General features: G+C 40.4%; 2 protein-coding genes across 2 annotated transcripts in view; both read right to left on the minus strand.

Moving 5' to 3' along the window:
* Positions 1–2181, minus strand: LOC115922120 (protein starmaker-like). Its single transcript, XM_030980205.1, has one exon. The coding sequence runs from the start codon at positions 2179–2181 to the stop codon at positions 1–3; it is 2181 nt and encodes a 726-aa protein (XP_030836065.1).
* LOC757118 overlaps positions 2114–18034 on the minus strand; it is a 26249-nt gene continuing 10328 nt past the window's right edge. Inside the window, exons 3-7 of the mRNA XM_030980206.1 lie at positions 9021–17197; positions 7756–7800; positions 5896–6054; positions 5230–5341; positions 2114–3253 (exon numbers count right to left, since the gene is read on the minus strand). Of these exons, the coding sequence (XP_030836066.1) occupies positions 2235–3253; positions 5230–5341; positions 5896–6054; positions 7756–7800; positions 9021–17147 (9462 nt within the window). The 5' untranslated portion in view covers positions 17148–17197 and the 3' untranslated portion in view covers positions 2114–2234. The remainder of the gene's footprint in view (positions 3254–5229; positions 5342–5895; positions 6055–7755; positions 7801–9020; positions 17198–18034) is intronic.

Genomic DNA, 18034 nt, shown 5'->3' on the forward strand with positions numbered 1-18034 from the left:
TCAGGGTTTCTTGGCAGCTGCTGTCATTATATAATCCATGACCCCAGGTTTTTCAAACAGTTCATCTAGTTTCTCATCATCATAGTCCCCTTTGAGGAGAACATTCAAAGTACCGTCAGAGTTTTTCTCAATATCCAGGAATGAAATGGCTTCATCCAGGGTCGAATCCTGCAGGGACAATGAAGAGGGTTCAGCTCTGGAGGACATCTCTTGTGGTCTTGATTTTGTTTCATCGGTGGAGGTTCCAGCAATGGATGACGTTCTTGGGGGTTGGAGACCGGGGGCACAGGGGTCTTCATCCGCAGTGTCTTCGATATCATCGTCAGAGGCGATGTTCATGTCCAAGGAGATGGGGCTGGAAGGCGGGGACGGGTCTCCTGCATCGAAGAGTGCCTCGTCATGGTCTTCGTCGTTCCCCATCGCAGCATAGGATAGACAAGCTGCATCGTCATCGGTCACATCTTCCCCGACAGAAAAGCCATCTGGAATCTCTTTTTCTCCTTCAAAAGCCTTTGCAAAGAAGGGTGGACCAGTGGAGCCATCACCAATTGAACTTTGATCTTGCTTCGAAGTTCCCTGATCCTTCTCCTCAACAACAAATAAAGGATCCTTAGCAGCCTCATCAGCAGAGGTGTCTTTTCGATGCTCCATTTCCTCGTTGTTCCTCACAGCAGAGTTAAATGATTCAGGAATCTTTTGGTCCACTGAACTGCCTTCAGGCTTCTTACCACTTTGGTCTCTCTCTTCTGAGGCATGTAATTGATCATCTTTGTTGCTGTCAGTGATATCTTGCTGCTTGCTCTCAGAGTCATTGCTACCGCTGCCATACTCTGCAACATTATATTCTTCTTTCTCCACTTCCATCTCCTCTTCATCACTGCTCTCTTCGTTTTTACTGCCATCATCACTGTCTTCATCTTCCTCCTCCTCTTCACTTTCACTGTCATCAGATGAATCAATCGAATCGTCGTTTTCGACTCTGGTTTTTGCTCTTGATATCAGAGCAGCCAGGGCACCCGTCATCTGCAATCCACCGGTTTTCTTCTGCAAGGTCACTGCTGAATTCTTCTCTTCTGCACGTTGCAAGTCATTTGATACACTTGCTGTAAATTTAGAGTGTGAGGTGGAGGCTACACTTTCTTCTTCTCCCACGGGTGAACTGTTCTCCTTTTCATGATAGCTATCATTCAATGACATGGCTGTTGAGGCTCTTGTGCTTTGTTGACCATCCACTTCATCAACGGAACTATCCTCAGAATCATCTAACATGACACCTCTTGCTTGAGCATGTTCTTTCTGCTTCAGGTATAGACCTGTATCCGACCCTTCTTCATGTTGAATGCTGTTTGCAGCAGTGGCTGTCAGGGCAGATGTACTTTCTTGATTATCGACATCATCAGCAGAACTAGAATCAGAGTCATGCAAGGTGACACCACTGGGATGTTCGTCATCACTGTGCTTCAAGGACGTTTCTGAAACATAGTTTTCTTTACGGTGGATGCTGTTGGATGCAAGTCCAACTGCTGTGGAAATTAGGTTGCCAGAACTAGAAACATCTCCCTCGGGTTTCAAGGATACTGCTGAACTCTGCCTGTCTTTACTCTGGATGCTGTCTGTTACTAGTACAGCTGAAGTGGATGATTTGTTGAGTAACTTCTCTGGTCCTTTCTCTCTAACATCTGAATTAGAAGCTGAGACATCAAATCCAACTCTACTAGGCCCCAGGGCTTCATCAGTGTTCTCTCCTGCCGAACTGTTACCACTGCTTAGAGTACCCCCTGTCAACCTGTTCATAATTTCATCTATAACATTCACCAAAGGGGCTTTGTTTTGTTTTACACCCGATCCTTCCCTTTGAGGTTCGATAGGTTGAGTACTTTGAGAAGAGTCTTGGCTTGTTTTACTGACTAGCGTGCACTGAGACACTGAAGGAATGGAACTAACCTTCTTGGCCCCCCTGTCCGTTTTGGATTGTTTCTTGGCTACATTTTGGCTGCCACGTCCTTCCAACACAGTTCTACCGTCCAGACTCTTTAATGTCCCTCTTTCATTCTCCTTCTTTTTCAGCTTATCATTGGTGCTACCGGCCTCTTCTGCTATGACTAACACATCGTCATCGGAATCTGCACTCTCTGCATAACTTTTTTCTTTTCTGTGAGACATTTGTTTGACCTTTGGCATTACTCTCTTCATACCTGTGAACTCTGCGCTTGATTCTGAATCGCTCCTGCTCTCTACATTTTCTTGCTCAAAATCATCGAGATCAATGTTGATGGTAACAATGTCCTGTTCAGACTCCCCTTTTTCTTGTCGCCATCAGAACCAAAAGCTCCGCTCTTCTCCAACCTCTTGTCGTTGGCAGTGTCCTCATCCTCACTCTCAGGAATGAAGCCGTCATCGCTGTATGGCTCTTCATCGTAATCCATCCCATAGTCTTCCTCACCCTCATCGTCCTCCCATGGCTCATCACTGCTGGACACGTAGCAATCAATCGGTAAAGATTCCTCTTCATTGGAAGAGCTGTCGTGATCCCCCTTGCCGCTGTAAACACCATATCTGCCATGTGACAACGGTCCGGAACCAGAGGGCACCGATAAGTCTATGCTACTTTCCTGATCTTCTTTCTGTGATTTACTGAGGGATGCCTTGAGGTCTTTCTTTGTTAGAGGCATAAAATTCAGATACTTATTGAACCCTGGTGGATCTTTGGATGTGGGATAAGGACCAAAGGCTGTCTTTAGAGAGCTACTTGATGTCTTTTCCGAGTGACGGTTGTGACTTTTCTTCTTGCTCTTTTTCTTCTTGAAGTCAGCGTAAGCGTCGCTACTTCTCTCTATACTGGAATCCTTCTTTCTGATGCGACTGTCAAGAAACTGCTCAAAAGTCTTTGAAGCTTTTCTCTCCTTGCCCATGCATGTCAAGTCTGCTGAGGAATCTTGAATATCCTTGCTTCCAAAAGATGTAGCAGAAATGTGTTTGCTTTTTTTCTTCTTGAAGACAAGGGAAGGATTACCACTCCTCTCTGCACTGGAATCCTTCTTTGTGATGTGACTACCAAGTGTCTGCTCCCAGTTCTTCGGGGCTTTTCTCACCCTGCCCTTGCCTTGCAGATCTGTTGAAGAATCTTGGATATGCTTGCTTTCTGGAGGAACAGCCGGATTGCGTTTGCTCAGACCAGCCCTTATCCTGTCCATCGATTCAGCAAGTCTGGAGCCTTCAGGAAAGATGATCTGTCCATTACACCTTGCATGATCTGAGGGAAAAAAAAAAGTATAAATTTATTTGAACTGATTCATCCCATACAGTTGTGAACTGCCCTATCATTGAAAAAACGTAAGTTTGTAATCTACAATCAAGTCATTTGCCGAAAAAATAGGAATATGTCTGAAATTATTATGAAGTAATGGTTATAAACTATTATATCATTCACGATATGAATTTAAACTTTCTACTGGTTATATGGAGTAGTGATATTCGTCATAATTACACTAAGAATAGAAAATGACAAGACAAGTAACTTAGGCTTAACATATAGTATGCAGGCGAGCTTTCATCCACTCCTGTGGAATTTCTGAAGCCAACTAATTCTTCACCCAGTTTCCTGCTGTCTGCTGCCTTGATATCAATGGAGCCAAGATACATGAAGGTGACAAAAACTCTGGCTATTCACTATCGCGTATCCTCACTCAAATGATCTTGAGGCACCAAACAGCAAGAAACTGTGTGAGAATCATTTGCCCTGACAAAATCCTCAGGAGTTGATGAAAGCTTGCGAATAGCAAACATAAAAATTAATGAATGGGTATGAAGTATTCACAAATTTTCTCACGCCAACCAAAACACACACAGACTCGGTCACTTAAGTACACACACAAGTTTAGGCAGCCCATGGTACTTTTCGAAGGTAATGTGCGTGCGTCCTGCAATCTGTGCAATATAGGCGTGGGGAGAGAAGGAACGTGCAGGGCAGGAGGTGACAGCATTGCATTACGAACATAAGACCAATGCAGTTAAGTGGCTAGCGATCGAGAGGACGCATGCACGTAATTTTATGCTGGTATTTTCGCGCTCTAGAAAGATGAGATGCCAATATTTTCATGTATTGATAAATTTGCGATAATATGCAATTCGCGAAATATAAAACCCTCGCAAAAATAAAAGCTTATTCAGAAAATTATTCAGGTTGGTAGAAGCCTAAGTTATCACCCTAACCACTCAAAGTGTTCCGGATCAAAAAATTATATGGTTGCAGAGCCTGTCTATTATTAGTCAGCCTATTCAAATGTTCTTTAAACTCTACATGTCGTTCACAAACAATTAAAGAGCTTAGCCCTGGTGGTCAAGGTTTAGTTAATTAAAAAAAGGAAAAAAAGAAAGTCAGTCCATTTTGCCAACTTAACTCAAGAACAACTAGATGGATCATTGACTGCGTGCAGTCAAAAATGATGCCTCCGCCACAGAGCGATTTTACAAACCAAAACAGATGCAATTTTTTGAGAAGTTTGATTGTAATCCATTAGCAGGTTCTCAGAATATCGTGATTACAAGCTATTTTTCATATGGCTCCGCAAGATACATGTCCTGAGTTAGATAGTAATAAATCTGTCGCTTCTAATAATGCGTTCACAAGCTATTTTGCATACATGAGCCCTATAACCTTTGACCTTGTGACCCTAATCTCTCATCAGTTCATTGGCTCTGCAAGATACATACATGTCTTGAGTTTGAAGGTAATCCATCTGTCGGTTCTAATGACAATGCGATCACAAGCTATTTTTGCATACATAATGAGCCCCATGACTTTTGAACTTTGACCTCATGACTCCAAAATCTAATCAGTTCATTGGCTCTGCAAGAAACGTCCATGACATAAGTTTGACGGGAATCCATCAATTGGTTCTTGAGATGACACGATCACGAGAACGGGACGTACAGACAGACAACTCCAAAACGTAATTGTAGTGGAGGCATAAAATATATAGTAACCAGTAGTATGAGTTTAATCCAAGTGGATTTAAAATAAAAGAGATAAACTTGGAGCATCTACGAAATTTCAAGAAGATTGTTCCTTAAAGATTTCCTAAATTGACAGTTTAACTACATGTCTTCAGCAAACTATGAAACAACACAATATGACAATTGGTATATTGGTACATTTTGTAAGTAGTTTTGCAGAAGTCAAAGATCTTTTATAATTTTTTTTTTTCTTCCACGAATAAAAGTACTCACGAAGGAGGTTGCTATGGACATAGACAAGTCGTCTCTGCTGTTTCTGGAAAAGTTCTTTTTCCATCAGTAGTTCTTTCTCGATAATTGTCAGTTTCTTAATCTCTGCAACAGCCTGGAACAGAAAGAAAAAAGATCATCAGATTAGAATGATTAGTTTGATCAAGGAATGAGTGTTAGACTCTTCCAGCAAGTACTACAAATTGCAGTTTGTTTAACTTTTTGCATAAATAATTAGGTATTTTCACATTTTTAATGAGATGTGGCTGTGTTTTGATACCATGTATCTTCATATCAAATTTCATTAAATCCGTCAACGTTACTAAAGTTGTTGAATGGAAACTGGATTAGCTCGCGTATTTAATGAGCTATGACCTTCTTGGACCTACATACTCGAAAATGGAACTTAGGCTGTGTTTTGATACCACGTACCTTTATATCAAGTTTCATTAAAATCCATCAATCATTACTAAAGTTATTGAATGGAAACCAGATATGTTACGAACGTAAGGAAATGGCAGCTATAAACTATATATCCCCTCCGACTTTGTCAGCGAGGGGATAATTATTATTATTATTATTATTGCTGATGTTGTTAAGGTTGTAGCTGTCGCAGTTAATATTTTGGTAGTGTTGTAGTTGTTTAGTTGTTGCTGTTGTATAAAGTACCTGCTTCAAGATATGAATCTTAGGGGGAACTCTCTTGTGGGCTAATCCATGCTCAGCTGATACTTCATGCTCTTTTGATCCACGAACGGCGTCGCTGAGCCCAAGGAATGTCTTCCGAAGTTCCTCCCTTCGTAGGCGCTCCAAATGGTTGTGATTGCTCTGTTAAAATAGGAGTCATAGAAATCCAATTTAATCCACATTCGAGACATGGATGATATAAAATGGGTCTAAATGAGGTACTCACAAATATCTACATTTCAATCAAATATCAAATTGTCTTTAGTGCATGCAGTAATATTATACGCATAGGACATTTTTCATAATTCTGAAGAAAAAAAAAAAAATCATAAATGAAATGAGGAATCACTATGTTCACATTCTGTAAAATACCCAAAACAATAACAAATGAAATAAACACAAACGCTGCATACAAATGCCAGACAGTGAAATAAAAAAAAAATGTGCCAGTTTAATGCACGACAATTCAAAGAAAGAATTATTTCCTGTTATGTTTAGAATGTTATTTTAAGATCACATTGTAGAGTTTTCATGCCATCCACATTATTATAACATTGTGTACAGGTTAATTTTTTCCCTTAAAAATGCATCTCCAGTTTCTTATCTTTATTATTGTCAATGCAAAGTGTCATTTAACGTTTTGTAGAAATATCTCTGTGGCAATTTTTTCTTTGAAACCTTTATAGTTAATTTTGTCCCAAGGACCGGTAAGATGAACAATACAGAAATTTCTCTGGATAATGACTGCCAACTTTTTTCTTTCATTGTTTTGATTATTAATTTCTCTCAGCCGTTTATCTCTGAATAACTAAATGTTATTGGGTGTAGGCTGAACAGAGGGACATGTAAGCTTTTCATATGAATAAAATATGTCAATTACTACTCCCATGTCCACTGAACACATTATTTGTTGAAAAATCCATGCAGGCATTCAAGGGCAAGCAGTTTAACATAAATAACAATCTATTATTTGACCCTTCAACTTTGACCTACTCTGTGCATTACCGTATTTTGTAAGCATTCATCTCACAACTTATTCCCAACTCACCTACCCTAATCTATGCCCACAGAATGGGATTTTTGTTTTTGGTTTACTTTGGTGCATTTTCTTTCCGGTCAAAGATATTTGGTTGCAATTTTTTTCCGTTCCTACCGATTTTTGTCACATATTCTAAAGAGAGTGAGATGGAAAGCTTCAGTATATGTGCATATTAATTTCTTTCATGCTACTATCTGGCCATCAATTAAAAAATTAAATTCTGGGGTGGGCTAAAGTTAACTCTGCAGAAGTCAAATCTGTTGGGACTTAACAAAATAGTTTGAATTACAAATGCAATATTCAACTTAAAGGGATCGTGTAACAATGTCAAATCTGAGATACACGGCCCTACTTGTTATCAGTGTCTGTGATATGGTGTAATATTGAAGTCCTTAAAAGATTGCACTTCAAAATTATCAAGAAGTGCCTCAAAAAAGTAAAAATCTTTGAGTGACCGGTTTTCCCCAATAGACTGTAGTGTTATGAAAACCATTTGGCAAACGGTTTTCAAAACTTGTAATTCCAATCATAAATATCTTCATAATCAGACAGGCGATCGGCTTGTAAAAGTCATAGGGTTTCTGACTGACCAAAAGGTTTATAATTATCATTGCAGCATGAGCTAAATCCAGAATTTTGTTTCAGAATCTGAGACAAAGTGACCGGATCCCTTTAAAAAGTGTAAATAACACACGTTTTGCATAGTTTGTTCAAAAAATTGATTTGACTTTGGGGGAATTTGACATGTGCGACTTTTAGTTATGCAGAATTAACTGTATATCACAATCTTATAACTTACTTACCATTCGTTCATTAACCTCCTCCTCCTCCTCCTTCTCTTCCTGTATCTAAAAGACAAAGACATTATAAATATGTTTCTCAATCACAATATTAACACAAACATATTATTATCACATAAGTAAACTGTTTACGCAATTTGACTGCAAATACTAAACAGGGTGTCCTAGAAAAACGGTAGCTGGAGTACAGCGCAGAAATTTTGTATCATTATTAATTTCATTGATACTGACAGGATAATTCATGTGTATTAAAAGCTCAGTTTCTCTTCTTTCATTTGATGCACTACTTATCATTGATAATTCACACATGATTGAATCAAAATAATGGAAATTGGTGCTACAAAATCATTTAAAAAAAGTAATTATAGTATTTTAAAAAAAATAAATAAAAAAAAATCATATATAAAAATTCAATACTTTCTCGCACCTATGACACCTTATGCATTAAAAAATAATGATGTATGCCAGTGAACAAGTAAAATGAAAACATGCTTACTTTCTGCCCAAATAAGTGTATATTTAAGAAGCAATTCAGGTTTCCTGACCTAGCAGCTAATAATGGACTCAATGGTTGGGTGAGTTAACACAAAACATTTCGTTGTAACAGCGAAAGTAGAGAGCGGTGGGTGACAGAAGACGGATTGGAAACGGAAAATTATTATTGTTATTTTAGGGATTATAAGCCAGGTTTTAAAATGGATAATTTGAAATTGAAATGTTAACATTAACAGGTCTGTTTATCTCTTGCTACAGTCATGCTTCATCTAATCAATTTTAAGCAAAAGAGATTTTTGTGTTTTTCTGTTAGAATACCAAAGTCTGGTACAAAAGAATTTGAACATGATATTTTCAAAATAATGTTGCTCAATGAAGCATGTATGGATTAATTCGATCAATGTATCAATTGAAAGCTCATTACTTGTACTTATTATAAATTAAAAAGAATAATTTCATACAGCTGGTCAATCACAATGATTTTTTATTTTTTATTTTTTTTTTGGGGGGGGGGTTTTGTTTTTTCTAGGATGCAAATATGTACCTCTGAACTAATGAAGTATGAGTGCATGGGAAAATAATTATAGAAGAAAATAATATCTAAATTTTCAGGAAAAAAAGAAGATAATGCAATCCTTTCCAACACATTGATCCTTATCAATATTGTTTATTTAAAAAAAAAGATTGAATAAATAATTTGATTCATTGTAACTTGTTAAATAAAACATTTTCAGAGGAAAGGAAACAAAATTGAATGCATTCAGTAAACTCACCACTAAAGGTTGTTCGGTGTAAACCACCCGATAATGAGGAGAATCCCACTGCTTCGCTGGGCAAACTGGAGATTTTCTCTTGGACTTTTTCTTCTTGTGCTTGACCGGAGCAATTGCTGATACCTGCGAATTAATTTTCATGGGCGCACGGTAGACACTTGATGATTTATGTTTTTTAATGTGCGTTGGAGAGCCAAAGCTATGTCCAATTGAAAGTTTAAATGGCGGGTTACTGGATGAGTTGGGTTTGATCTTCTTTTGTTCCATGTCCATCGCCTGTTCCTTTCGCAGGTTACTGGATGAGTTGGGTTTGATCTTCTTTTGTTCCATGTCCATCGCCTGTTCCTTTCGCAGGTTACTGGATGACTTGGGTTTGATCTTCGTTTGTTCCATGTCCATCGCCTGTTCCTTTCGCAGGTTACTTGAGAGTCTTGAAGTTATGTTTCTGAGAGAGGAATACGGGTTTAAGTTTTGGAAAGCTGGAGTGACGCCAACAACAGATTCAACATCGACCTCCTCATCATCATCGTCTGTGTTGACAACATCTACCTCTGTATCTGATGGATCACTGTCTTGGATTAAGGTTGGTGATCTGTCTTGAGTGTTCTCTGAAAGAACTTCTGACGATGGAGACATGCATATGGGTGATGGGCATACTGGAGGCGTACATATCGTAGAAGTGAAGTTATCTGTTTCTGACGGACCGGCATCTGATAGATCATTGTCTTTGACTGGGGTTGGTGATCCATCTTGTGTGTTCTCTGAAAGAACTTCTGACGATGGAGACGTACATATGGGTGATGGGCATACTGGAGGCGTACATATTAGAGAAGTGAAGTTATCTGTATCTGACAGACCGGCATCTGATGGATCATTGTCTTTGACTGGGGTTGGTGATCCATCTTGTGTGTTCTCTGAAAGAACTTCTGATGATGGAGACGAACATATTGGAGAAGTGCAGTTCTCGTTACTGGTAGCTACAAATTTGATGTTCATAATTGGTGACTTCTTTGGATGAACAGTTGGGTTTCTCATGGGGGTGGTTTCTGTTTGGATAATATCCTCAGCCAATGATGGCTGATTCTCTGGCACATGCTCAGGTATGACAGGAGTTGACATGAGGGTGTCTAATGACTCTCCCACAACTGGAACTTCTGGTGTGTTTTCAGTATGAAGAAGGATCCCTGCATCATAGTTGGACTCGTCTTTTGAGCTTCGGGAGTCCTTTTGTGTCGGGTCAGTCAAGTCTGTGCATACCCTATCTTTGCTAGCTGCTGGCGATGGTAGATTTTCCTGAGTATCTCCTTTCGCTTCAGGGGTTTCTGAAGTTTCCTGAATATGGTCCTTGGGTAATGATGTGCTCATCCCCAAGTCGGCATTGGATATATCATTAGTAATGCCTTCATAAATTTTCAGGGATGCAACAGAGGAGTTGTCATCATCATTGCAGTCTGCAGGCAAGTCAAAGGAACATGGCACTTCCTCGTCAACATCCAAGGGTCTGTAAGCATCCTCTTCACTAAACCTTGCAAAGTGTTCAATACCGAGAGTTCCTTCTGCATCCGCAATGCCAATCTCTCCTTCTGCATCCATTTCATCATCAATATTAGCATCTGGTGAAGGAGATACAGCTTTAGGTGGATCAGATCCCCCAGAAGATATTAATTTACTTTGTTGTTCACTTAGTCCACCAATATCTGTCTTCTCATTTATTTCAGAATTGTTAGAGGTGTCAACAAGAGTTTTGGAAGCTCCTTTCTCAGGTTTATTATCGATCTGACTATTACAGGTAGAGACAATACTAATGGCATTGCTGTCTAACAGAAGATCAATAGTTTCAGAGAGATTATACTGGTTCTCTTTATTCAAATGTTCAGTTCTTGTTATTAGCTCTTGGAAGGGCTCCGCTTTATCCTCAACAGACTCTTCTGATGTTTGAAAGATCTCATTTACAGGTGTTTCTGCTTTCTTATTATGCTCCATTGCAACAAAATGAACATTTTCAGATGCCTCTCCTTCATCTTTGGCCAAACTTTTTCCTTCACAAGAGTCTGGATCATTGTCCATTGTGTTTTGGAAAGCTGTCTTTTCACCCTTTGCAGATTTCCTGGGAGACAGGACTGGTGATGGTGATGTTGAGGGTCTTTTTGAAGTTGTCTGTGGCGTTGGTTTAATCGGGGATTTGCCTCCTTTTCCAAACGGGGATCTTTTATCTTTGTTTCTCTGAAGAACTACCTTAACACCTTCATTTTCTGTAGTGAACCAAGGACCTTTCACTCCTGTGTAATTTTGCAGTTCCCATGGCTTCTGGATCTTTGGATTGTGCAACCAATCTGAAACATTCCGGGTTAGTTTCTTTACTGGACTTAATCCATCATCATCATCAACAGAAGTTCGTCTTACAATCTCTGACAACTTATCAAACCCTGGTAGAGAGGAAGACAATTTCTTAGAAGTTTCCATCCCACTGTCAGACACGGATTGTGATTTATCATGTGTATTGGAGGCAGCATATGCTTTCCCAGGGCTAGATCCAGGGACCAGAATTGCCTTGCTGGTTGCAGAATCGATTTCTTCTTTATCCTCATGGCTTGCAGATTCAGAGGGTGAACAAACTTGGATGACAGATTTTGTGGCACTATGCTCCTGTTCCTGCAAACTGGCAGCTGCATCATGTTTCTTGGAAGAAGTTGCCAATGGAACACAGGTATTTGATTTAACTCGCGGTTTTACTAGACAAGTCTTGGCTGGTACTGCTGTTGAAATTTCCTTTTCAATCAAGTTCTGAAGTGCTTGCCGAGCCACATTAAGCTGAACACTGGGTTCTGTCCCTTTTGAAGAGACTGGAGCTGCTGCAGTTGCTGGAGCTTCTACCCCTGGTTTAAGTACTATCCCAGATGATGTCAGTTCGAACCGTACAGGCAAGACTGCTCTCTGGTGTCCAGAAGTCACACTGGACACTGAACTGCCAATTTGTGCAGTTGGGAGTTTTAGCCCATCTTCATTCTGTACAGAGGATTGCATTGAGGTATTCTTGATCGGTTGGGCTACTTGTACAGGGATTGCTGATGTTTCATATTGTGCACATTTCACCTTCGGTGCAGGGCGTCTGGCCTCAGAAGCACAAAAAGGTTTGCTTTGTTCCATAGCTGTTGTGACAGAGAGTGGTTCGCAAGTGGCTGGTTGGCAACTGGCTGGTATCAATATCCTATTTCCATTTGGCAGCATGACCATGTTCATCAGATTGCCATTCAACAAGTATTGCTTTGATACTGGTAAGAATGTTGATCCTTCAGGTGCTTGTCCTTGGGATGACGTAGACGCAAGAGAGAGTGGTGCAGTCATCTCAGCATAAGGGATGTTCTTCACTTTGCTCTTGGAATAAACTGCTTCACTGGCTTGATCTGAAACTTGCCCCCTCTTCCTATCCTTGGCTGCAAATATCAAGGGTATGAACTCCTTTTTTCTGTGATGTGATTTTTGCTGCTTTACAATACGCTGAGTTCCATGTTGCAGATCACGGTTGCTATTGGTTAATTGAGGTTTTGAACTCTCGGAAGCCAAGGGATGAGCAACATTTGATACAGCAGCTCTTTTCTTTTCCACCTGCTGATCTGCTTCATCTCCTTGCCGTTTCCTCTTCAATTTGATCCATTTATCTGGCTTATCAGTGACGAAATGCCTTGTCCTAGCACAACTACTGACCAAATTCCTTTTCTCACTCTCTGGGAGATGATCAAGCAATTGCATTTTCTTCACTTCTCCTGTGGTACTTTCGGGATCCCCAACCCTCCAAAACTTGTACGATTCATCATAAAAGAGCATATCACGAGCATGTGTCGGAGGCCGTCGTATTCTTGTACCTGTCACGGACTGTGATGAAGACTTCTTGCATATGCAATCGAACATGCAATCCACTTTGCGGCAATGATTACTCAGTTCTTGCACCGGTCTTGCTTCATCTAGATTGCTACATATGCATCCAAGACGACAGTATTCCTGGTATTCCTTACATTTCCCCCCAACTTTAGTCTCAGACGGAGCCTGACCTTCTTCACTTTTGGATTCTTTGCTTGCAATGTTACTTTCTTCTTGTAAAAGATCCCCATCTTTTCCACTAGGTGAGAGATTCATGTTCAAGATGGATGGTAGGTTTTCATCAGCATATGGTCGATCTTCATTACTTTCTTCTGGCTCCTGCTTAATATTTTTAGTGCCTTGCACCTCGGCCTCATCAGATTGGCGTTTACCCGTAGCTTTATCAGACAAGGAAAGAACATTTCTGACGTCAAGAAATCCTTGAGACTTGTCACCAACCTTGCTGACATCTTGCCGCTCTCTCGCAAATAGAGGTCTCGCAAATGATTTTCCATAGCTAGTAAATGGAAGCTTGGGTAGTTTTCTAACCAAGTCATCAGGTCCAGTCCCAAAGACAAACCCGTCCTTGATTCTATACTTGTTTTTATCTTTGTGTTTCTCCTTTTTCTTCTTTTTCTTCTTCTTTTTCTCACCTCTGTGTTCATTATGAGAATCCTTGAGAAGTAAGCTGCTGTAGCTTGGAGAAGCAACATTCAATGGTTTTTGTCTCTTGAGTGCCATGTCCAGCGTCTTCACAGAATGACTCTGTCTACTTGGTACTTTGAAGACTACCTTGGCATTGCTCACAGATATTGTAGAAGGGGAGATGAGAGGCTTCATCTTATTGTTCATGCCAACTCCTTGCAGAAGATCTTCAAGCGCATCACTCACAAATGCAGATTTCTTTGAAGCGACAGGTTTTTCGAAAGGTTTGAAGGGGAGACTCTCCTCTACCGGAAGCCTTGCACTGGGCTGTGGTACGGTACTTTTTGTGACAGCGGAGGATGATGGTAATTGTAGCTGTTGAACATTGACTGGAATGTGGGAAGTAGGACTCTTTACAGGCACTGTGCTTTCCCTAGGTTTAGTGGACAAGGCTAGAGGACTCTGCTCAACTTTTGTGGGAGATGTGCTCTTTGCTTTGGTTACAAGCTTCAATTTCAGAGATGGTCTCTCCGATGGAGCATGCAATTCCTTTTGACAAACTGCCCACTCTTGATGTCTAGCCTCACTTCTTTTCGTCTCTGTCTCTTTCTTTGACTGCTCAGAGCTCTGCACTTTGCTAATGCTCTTCTGCAAATCTGGAAAATGTCCATGCTTCAGTCCAACAACCTTCCCTGTATCCGAGGGCTTCTCTGCATGCTCTTTTTTACAGTCTTTGTCTATGCTACTTTTCCTCACTTGCAAACTTGAGAAATGTCTATGTCTCGAAAGCCCAACAAAATTTGAATGCCTGCCATGCCCTCTGGCATGTGATGTGTGGCCAATTTCCGACTTTGACCTATGCTTTTTCTTATGCTTTGGTTTTTTGTATGACAGTCTTTCAAGTTCTTCGTTTCGCACATTCACAACTAGATCATTTTTCTTGACTGCATCCAGAGCAACTCCTTTTCTACTAAGAACAGGATGGACTATTTCTGTAAGACCCTTGCTTTCCATGGACCACAGTAAATCCTGTTCAAGAGCCTTTATCTTTGCCTCCATTGGGTTCTTCCTTCTCTTTTTCATCTTAACATTTTTCACAGCAGGGTACACACATTTCTTGGAAGGAACTTTGTTTGTTTGAGTAGGCTTTCTCTGCATTTTCAGCTTCATTGCCTTGGAATATGATACAAGATCATCCCTAGTTTCAAATGCTAAGAATGGTACGTTGTCCACATTTTCTTCGTCCGGTGCAGGGAAGATTGGAGAAGACAAGGATGCCTCTCTCTCACCAAGGGATGATGGATTCACCTCCAGACACAGTTCCGGAGGTTGACTGTTCTGGGGAGGTATGTCTTTCTGCCTGCTCCCTTGTCCATCTCCTGTACCCGTTTCTGGTGTCAGGCTGGGAATACTAGTACCTGGTGACTTTATATTTGTCAAAGAAGGGAGACCGTGATCTGATGAATTGTTACCAGATAAAAAAATGCCTGGTGTATCGTGCGACTCATTACGAAAAGACAAAGTTGGGAGCCCGGTGTCTGGTGCGTTGTTATTTGACAAAGTGTTGGCAGTATTAAGTTCAGTATGTTTTGTCCTTGTTGATTTGTTCCTTTCGCCCGAGCAACTTCCAGATAGTACTATCGAGTCTTTTGACGAAGCAGAAAGATATGAGCTGCTGTAGGGGTTACCTGTATCAATTTGAAGCTTTACAATGTTTTTAGGCGACAATGGCTTTTTCGCACTACCAAAGAGACTGAATATGTTCCTGGCGGACTCTGTTGCATTGCTATGGCCAGATTCTTCAGTTTGATTGAGGGAATCTGTTCCACTTGTTCCTTGAATTTCATCATACTGCATGTTTGAGGGCTCACTATCTTCAACCAGCGTCTTTGAATCCTGACTTGCTTCAAGATTCCTGTTTGAATGCTTGATCGCTTCATGTTGCATGTTTGAATGAGAGTCACTCTGAAAAGTACTGGACTCTAACAAGCTATCCAATTCCTGTAGAAGATGATGTGTGTTTGGTTGAGCTTGTAACTTTGGAGGGCCTTCTTCTAAACTCCTGCTCCTGTGGATACGTGTATCTGCATTCCTGAGAGTGGCATTGGCTGTCTCTAAGATTCTCTCACTACAGCTTTTTGACAAAGCACCTGATTTCTCAACTTCATGGAGTCTCTCAACAAATCTCGCATCACTCTCTGTTTTGGACACACCAAAGCTGTTCAGAGATTCATTACCTACGGATGGTAAACTATCATCCAGACCCAGTGAAGAGTTCGCATCCCCACCGAATGAACTGCTGAGGTCAACATCCTGGAAGTCACTGTTTCTTTCTCCCTCTGACTGCAGACTCCACACACGTAGGACATGACTTTCCTCTTCATCCTGTACCTTACTGGAGTCTTCATCATTATCTGATGGAGAATCAGCATGGGCTTGCTCATCAATGAATAGACACTCGCTATCATCAAGTTCACTTGACACATTACTTGGATATCGCTTATGCTCAATTTCTGCCGGTAATGTCAGAGTAGGCATAGCTATGTCCTTGCTGGGTCCTTCCTCAAGTTTTGTAGGGCTGGCTGTGCCACTCGTAGCATCCTCTGCTAATGAAGCGTCTTTATCTTGATTTTGGTTTGTCGAGACCAATTCCCCAGTGTCGGGAAGTGCATTTTTTCCTCTTTTGTTTCTTGTTTTACTACCACTTTCCTTCATCCTAGAATGTTCTACCGTCACAGAATTTTCCTTTTTATCTCTAGCACTTGAGCAAATCCTTGCTTGCTCTCTCAGATGAAGTATATTGCAATTTTGCTCATAATTCTCTTCCTTTGAGCTCTTTTTTCTGATGTCTTTTAAGTTTTTGTTTCTTGACACAACTGTTGCCCTATTACCTACTCTGCTGTCACGATGCTCTGTTGCAGCGTTACTTGCATCATTTTGAGAGTCCAATGTAACTCTATCATGTTCTGAAGTCGCACTAACTTCCGGGCTAGCAGAAACATCTGGCTTTTTCCCCAGATGTGCAAAGAAGTTCCTTGAAGCACTTTTCAGTGGTTTCATTTTTGACAAGAGATTGAAAGAAGTTGGACTGATCTTTTTGGTGAGCTCTGCCTTAGACTCCTCTCTCTTTCTAATCCTTGGATCTTGTGATGGAGCTCTTTTGACACGTTGAGGTGTAAGATGGTCATCATCGCTTTTACCAGAACCATTTGTGATGGAATCTACCTGGGATGCGTTTTCATCTACCTTCTCTTTTGGAGCTGAAAAGAGTGACCAGAGGCTTCTCTGATCTGGACTTTTCTTCTCACTGCTGGCGCCATTTTCGACATTCCCCGATCCGCTGCTCATGTCACTGTTCAATGCTGCAGCTTCTGGAATGCTCTCCTTGTCATTCGCGACGACCATTGGAGTTAGAAGCTCGTCCCTGGTGCCTTGACGCACTCTTGCGCTCAGGGACCATCCGGGGCTCTTCCATGTTGTTGGTGATGACTTCACTGGGACACGGTTGGCATTGGACTTCAGTTTTAAGGCTTGTCTCATTCTCAGCTGCTCCTGGTGGGCTGCATTCGGCCTCCCACTGTAGGTTGACTTCCTCGCATTGCTCTTGATCTTTATTGATTCCATGATGTTTTCCGATGTTTGATGTTCTCCAAGAGACCATGCTGCACAGAGGACTGCATAAAAATAAAATAAATAAAGCATTTACACAAAGGGATGATTATGTGTAATGTATAATATACAACATACATTTATGACTCTTATCCGCGTATTTCATCCATGAATAAAAAAATCTCTTGATGTGATTACAGGGGTGAAAGTGACCACTGAAGAAAAAAAAGTCCCCCCCCCCCTTGAGTAAAAATAAAAATAAAAAGGATTCAGGGGGAAAAGAATGGCATCTAACAACATTTCCCCCTTTTGAGTAAGAAAATTGGGGAAAAATACAGAAAAAGTCTGGAAAAATAAGGGAAATAAAGAAAAGAAAAAAAAAATCAAAAATATAATAATCAGGCAACCAATTTAAATCAGGTAATTATCAGGCCTGCTACATGTGTGATTAATGGTAGCGATACCAAAGAGCACCATTATTCCAAGGTCATTACATGGAATTCTTCTATTTTTTGGATGGAATATTTGGGGAAAAAGTACATGTCGTATGGGACAGATTGCACAATATACATGTAGCTCCCAAACTTGGAAGTATAATACTAAATAAGAAACAAAGCTAAAAAAACAGATATACTTCAAAACAGAGAAAGAAAGAGAGAGAGAACATTATCATACTATAATTTTAAATAAGCTCAAACAAACCTAATTAGGATCAGTTCTAAGCAAGATATTAACTTTAACCATGTTTATCAACATCTTTAGATTGGAAACACAATCTGCCATCATGATCATATCATATTCTGAATATTTTAAACTGATAGCACTTTAAAGTTACATCCAATGCACAAACAAAACATTTACATGCACAATGTATTTACTTTTTACCAAAATCTAAGCTTATA

The sequence above is a fragment of the Strongylocentrotus purpuratus genome, unplaced genomic scaffold, assembly GCF_000002235.5.
Source record: "Strongylocentrotus purpuratus isolate Spur 01 unplaced genomic scaffold, Spur_5.0 spur5_scaffold_11, whole genome shotgun sequence".
Classification (NCBI taxonomy): domain Eukaryota; kingdom Metazoa; phylum Echinodermata; class Echinoidea; order Camarodonta; family Strongylocentrotidae; genus Strongylocentrotus; species Strongylocentrotus purpuratus.

Excerpts from the sequence above, each read along its gene's own strand:
- LOC115922120 (XM_030980205.1), bottom strand. The coding sequence starts at position 2,181 with ATGCCAAAGGTCAAACAAATGTCTCACAGAAAAGAAAAAAGTTATGCA.